The 6,000-nt window shown below is 40.1% G+C and overlaps 1 protein-coding gene across 1 annotated transcript; it reads right to left on the bottom strand.

Annotated features, from left to right (window-relative positions):
• Positions 1–1,572, bottom strand: LOC130997894 (GDSL esterase/lipase At5g03820-like). Its single transcript, XM_057923324.1, has 5 exons — positions 1,301–1,572; positions 1,095–1,225; positions 784–1,017; positions 449–707; positions 1–384 (listed from the first exon to the last, which is right to left on the bottom strand). Exons 1-5 carry the CDS (start codon positions 1,539–1,541, stop codon positions 191–193), a joined length of 1,059 nt encoding a protein of 352 aa, XP_057779307.1. The 5' UTR covers positions 1,542–1,572; the 3' UTR covers positions 1–190.
• Positions 1,573–6,000: the final 4,428 nt, after the last annotated feature.

Raw genomic sequence — 6,000 nt, 5'->3', positions numbered from 1 at the left:
TAGAAAAAGTACCACACCACAACTTTGAATATAATTACTTGAAATTAAAATATATAGATATGTGTCCGGGTGGTCCGTATACCATGCGGCCACCCGCACACAAGTTTTTGCGTACATAAAATTGGCTACATAATTGGAATTAATATTACATTATTGTTGTTGATGTATTACAACCAATATAAAAACAAACTTAAGATATAAGTTGAAATCCCTGTAGTAGAAGAGCCTCTGCCAATATCTCATTAGCTGCTTCGGAGGGGTGAAACCCATCCCAGAACACATACCCTGTGGCGTTGGAGCACGTCCCCCTCGCTCTTGCGTTGCACAGAATCGACGTTTCAACTATGCCTGTTCCACAACACGCTTTCCTCGCTTCAAAGAATCCTGCAAATTCAACCCAATTAAATTAAATTGTTTATGTTTGCGATGTAGAAATGAAAATGATTACCAGTGTCGCTGGGGTGGGAAATCAAGTCCAGCAGAGGTTGGTAGATATCGAAGACCACAAGTTTGAGGCCACCCAAGCTGGCCTTGAGATTCTCAGAGGTGGTGTTCAGTTTCCGGTTGAAGGAAACGGTGTCGTTGTCGAGCCTCGTCACGCACCCATTGCTTCCTGATTTGCCGAATAAGGTTATTGCCCCCGGCAAGCATCCTAACGGCGGTAGGCTTGTAACTCCGATTCTCCGCGCTCCCAATCCATACAGATTCTGCCCATATATGCTAAAACAATTAAACAAAACATTCATCATTCATGTTAATTATGTTTTGGGTAGAGGTGGTTGCCTGTATGAAGGAAGTGTAGGATTTGAGCAGAATGTCGGAGAACTTGTCGGGAGAGTAGCGCTTGTTGAGGAAGGGGTTGATGTAGTAATTCTGTATAAAATCACTGCTCCCTGCGCTCAGGAGATGGATTCCGCCTGAGAATATGGCGTCGGCTTTGCTCCTTCCCACCATGTTCACCACTTTGCTCTGCCACTCCTTGTAGTATTGCAGCTGCTGCGTCAATGTTACAGCCCTCTGCAACAAAATTCAACTTAACTCTTTTGACTTTGTGTGTAGCAGTTACTACTATTATGAAGGTGGAAGCAACATACATATAGCTTGGCTGTTGTGTCATAGTAACCGGAAGCAGCCGACGCGAAGTTGACGCCGGTGAGGATCCTATTCCCTGTGGCTTCTTTGCTGAGATACGCCGGCGGATACGAGCTGAACCCCAAGTACTCAGCTGCATGCACACGAATTGAGTTAATAAGAGAGAGAGAGGGGTAGCTGTGTGGTTGTGGAAATTAAGGAAAGTTACCGGTGAAGTCAGTGGCGAGCTTGCCGTTGCAGAACCTTCCAGTAGGGGCATGGGTGATATAATCTCTTCCATAAGGAAGGAAGTTTGCTTTGATGAAGGTCCGCAAATTGTTGTTGTTTCCGACATCAACAACGGAGTCACCGAAGATGGAGAGTGCAGGAACAACAGGGTCTCCGTCTACAACTGATAACACCATTGAAACTACTGCAAATGCTCCTAATACGCATATTCTTGATACCATTTCTTCTTTCCTTTCAATCTTAATTTCCAAACACAACAACCTCAGGGGGCTATATATGGACGTCTATGCTTAATAAACGCCAAAAACCGAGTATGACGATTTTTTATTCATTTATTCTAACATTATCTCTGCAGTTTTAATTATGTCATTTTATATTAGGGTTATTCGGGTTTAAATACATTAATTTTGGGGTAGTTTAATTTTTCACATTAACTTTGAAATGAGTAAAAAAAAAATACACGAACTTTAATATTATAGAAATTTTGTCATAAATTTAATTTTCATTTAAATTAATAAATGACAAATCGAAATATCGACGTGTACAATCATAAAACATTTTAAAAAATAACATAACATAGAACATCCTTTAAAAAAAATAAAAATAACAATTGATCGTTAAAAAATTAAAATGAATCACTGAATGAACTTATTTAGGGGCTAATACAAGCCGAAAACATACCAAACAAAAAGTTTCTATCAACCAATGGGAGACCACTAGTGGGCTCCAAGTGATGGACGCCAAGCACATTGCTCATCCAATAATTTTATTGTGATTAATTGTTTCTGCAATTTTTACTATGATATTATGATAAATGGTGAGTATTTTTCGTATATTATGTTCAAAATAAAATAAAACAAAATAAAACATATTATGATTTTATTTTCTTTCATGTTCTATAAATAGACATCTATATTGTTATAGTTATACACACAATGTAATTCTTCTATCTTGTTATTTCATATATCAAATGTGTGTTTTCAATTTCGCATTTTGATTGTTGTAATTTTATTATTACTTTAGTTTGTCGTATTTTGAATTTTGGTTAAGGTACAAATGTCCCCCTAAACAAGACACCCCTAGAGCGTATCCTTCCCCATTCTCGACTTTGGCCCAAATAAATCCCCAAAGTCAATAAAAAGAGTACATTTAAACCCATGAAGAGAACGACCGTTTGATGCCGTTTAGTTCTTTTTATTATTATTCTGGAAGAAGGCCCACCATTCGCCGCCGGTCGTCGCCTCAGCTTGAGTTGTCGCCGTTTTTCAGCCTCTCTTCTTCACTGATCATCTCTTATCCCTAAACTTTCCGGCGAAAATGCCGAAATACCCGCCTCGTGCTATCGCCTCCACCCCACCCATGGTCATCTCCATGTAGCTTCTCTGTTCTTAATCATTTTCCCAATATCCATCAAAATTGCCAATCTGAAATTCCCAAAAATTGCCAGTCTCCACCATCTTTTCATCCCCTTTCTATTAAAATACACTTGAAAAATCTATGTTAAAATTCAACCACCCATACTCTGCCATTAATGGCGTTGCCGGCTCTTGCGAGATTTTCTCGTCAATCAACAAAGATGACAATTGTTTCAATCGGCGGTCGACTCACACGAAAATGAAGATTTGCCTCCTGCTACCTCTCAATTGATCTGAAAGATGAGCCTTCTAGAATCCGGAAGAGGATCTCGAGGAGATCCTTAATATATATATATATATATATATATATATATATATATATATAATCTTGTACGTGGTTGAGTTGAAGCGGTCATTAATAAATCAACAAAAAAAATAGATATAATTGAATTTAAAGTAAAATTTCTGATGTTGGAGAGAGATAAGTTAACTAAATGGATGGTGGGGTGGATGGGCACTATTAATCGGTAGATGATATCCTAAGGACATCCTCTCTACGGATGTATCCTAGGATCATGACACATGGCAATTTGATCAAAGTAAATTCAAATTATATCCCCAACAATTTTCATATTCAATAAAGCCCCACCAAAACTTTTATCTATACAGAAAAGCCTCATGAATACTCAAAATTCATAAATCAATATGTATAAACATTATATGGCCCAACATGCTTCTGTAAACACAATAGATTCATCAAAACATAAACCATCTTTATACATTTAGTCGAAAACCACTCCTGGAGTAAGTCTAGTTGCATTTTACAGACTGTTTGCCACACTGAGGCTTCGTCCAACCACACACTCACAAGAGATGGTTAAACGATGATTTCTTCCTGAAATTCTAAGTCTCGACGTATGATACTTAGTAGGAAAATGAATGAAATTCTTTTCAAAACCGGAAAGTTGGGTAAAACTGAGCGTTTATAGAGGAATTATAAAACACTTAATTTATTTCATAAAATCTCCCTTGGGGAGGAGACAAACTTGTTTTAGCTACTCAATAGTACCTAACACTAGTATACATAAAATAAAAAGAAACTAAACCTAGAACTGAAAAACTTTGCAAACAAAAATTTAAAATTACAAAGATAAATTCTAGAGAGAGTGTGTTGTGTGAAGATGTGTAAAATTTCAGATGCCCCTCTTCTCTCCAGAGCTTCGGTTTATATAGAGGTCTGATGCCCTCTATCATTGCTTGGTGGTTGGCCTCAGATTCTTATCCTATGTCCAGTTGTCTTGGATGGTACGTCATCTTCCTTTGTCGGCCATGATTGCCGATACCGTGCCTACACATGGAGCTGAACCTTCCTTTTATCTTTTTGTGATAATTGTTGGTAGGGACTAGCTGCTTTTTCTTCCACTCAACATTGTCTCCTGTCTTTTGGTGAGTGGATTTCCTGTAGAATTACCCACTAGTGGGTAATCAGTCTGCATTATTTTCCACCCACTTTTGTCGTTTTTTGTTTAGTGGGTGGTCCTCTTGTCCCAAGTCACATGACTCTCTTTTCTTTGTCGGGCCTCTTACTTTTTTGGTGCCCGAGGTGCTCGTCCTTATGGAGTCCTGTGCTCCTCGTACTCGTCGGACCGGAACTTCTTTTTGTTAGGCTTCGGTAGGAAACCTTTTCCGAACTCTGGCTCTTTCTGCGTGGGACACTCCGCGTAGATATGCTCATTCCAATGGCCCAGGCGAGCCATATTATAGAATTTGTGGCGAGTTTCTTTGCTCCCCGCTATCTTGTTCTGCCACAATGTCAGCCTTTTTTCTTCAAAGGCCTTCTCGGCGAAAATGGTAGTGTTCCCTGTCATGGTATTTAACAGGAACGATCCAAGATTCGCATTCTGAGAGAACTTGAACCTGAACTTGACTTTGTCCATCTCCGTGAAACGGACCTATAGTCCCCATGCTTGCCTTGTGGAGATTTGGTCATCCAGGAATGTGGCGACGATTGAGACTGATGATCTGGTGCTTTGATTCGGTTCAAGGCTTCCGTGTCGGGCCTCCGAAGCTTTATGAAATGAAAAGCCTCATGGTTACCCTTCCCTGCTGGTTCTGGTGCTGCGCTGAAAAAGTATAGCTCCAAAACATCTCCCCGATTGAGGGACTTGTTGTTCGCCCAAGCTTCATAGACGGTTTCTTCGATCCACCTTGGTAGACCCTTGATCTCGCTGAATGCTGGAGAAATAGTATAAACTGAGGCCAGCGCCCCAAATTCACACCATTCCTTGATCTCTTTTGAATTGGCTCCAGTAGTCATCCACACTCGGGGGTATTTACCTCCAACATCAATCCGGTTGTATCCCAGATTAATGACCTTCCTGGTGTTGAGCTTCTCCCACCTTGACTGGTATACCTGCCGAACAGGAGATACTTCAATAATATTAGTATCAACCTTACATTTGCCTGTCATTGGCCTAAGGCTGATCTCTCCCTCTTTTACCCCAGAGGTGGAGGGTTGTCACGTTGGTTTAGGAGGTGAATCCTTAGCAACATCTTTTCCTTGAAGATCCGGCGTTGAAACCTTAGCCTCATGACCTGTGCTAGGGGTACTTGAATCCCCTACTACTGGAAATTCGATAGGTACGGTAATGCGTGCTTTAATCAAGGGTTCCCTGATTCCGCGCAGGAGCGGTCCTGTAAGTGCATCATGAAAATTTATCATCTTCTTGAGGTATGCTCATATGCGATCAGATACTATGGCTTCATCAGCCGTTTGTAATTTGCCCGCTTGCTTGGCATGGAGTACACACTCTTGTCATTCCTGTTGTAGCTTTTTCATGTTATCTTGGAGCTGCCTCTGGCATGTTGTGATGGTGTCAACCTCAGTTGGCTCCATCTCTTGTCAAGAAATCTACAAGAACATTATCATCATATTTCAGAATGACAATATCAAAATTATAATATTGACATTCAGCTTGCCATCTAAGTAATATAGCCTTTTCAGGTTTAGATTCTATTTTCTTGGTTAAGAAAGCCTTAACGTTAGTGTTATCGACTTTCAAAATAAATTTCTTTGCAAGTAAAAATAGCGGCCATTTCTTGAATGCCTTTCTGACTGCATAGAACTCATTCTCGTTGATGTGCCATCGCACAGCTTCACTGTCGGAAAAGAGACCACTACAATATATGCATGGTTCCTCTCCATAAGGGGTGATCTTAGTGAGAACAGCTGCCCACCAAAAATCACTCGCGTCGGTGTAGAGAACTAGATCGTCCTCATCTTGTGGTATTGAAAGATTTGGGAGATTTTTGCAAATCTCTTTTA

Source organism: Salvia miltiorrhiza, chromosome 8 (genome assembly GCF_028751815.1).
Source record: "Salvia miltiorrhiza cultivar Shanhuang (shh) chromosome 8, IMPLAD_Smil_shh, whole genome shotgun sequence".
Classification (NCBI taxonomy): Eukaryota; Viridiplantae; Streptophyta; class Magnoliopsida; order Lamiales; family Lamiaceae; genus Salvia; species Salvia miltiorrhiza.
Note: the sequence above shows the minus strand (reverse complement) of the source record. Positions and strands in the feature narration are given on the sequence as shown.

Coding starts and splice junctions, on each gene's coding strand:
- LOC130997894 (XM_057923324.1), bottom strand. CDS start 1,541: ATGGTATCAAGAATATGCGTATTAGGAGCATTTGCAGTAGTTTCAATG. Junction 1,018..1,094: donor ACACAACAGCCAAGCTATAT/GTATGTTGCTTC, acceptor ATTTTGTTGCAG/AGGGCTGTAACATTGACGCA. Junction 708..783: donor CCTACACTTCCTTCATACAG/GCAACCACCTCT, acceptor ATATATGGGCAG/AATCTGTATGGATTGGGAGC.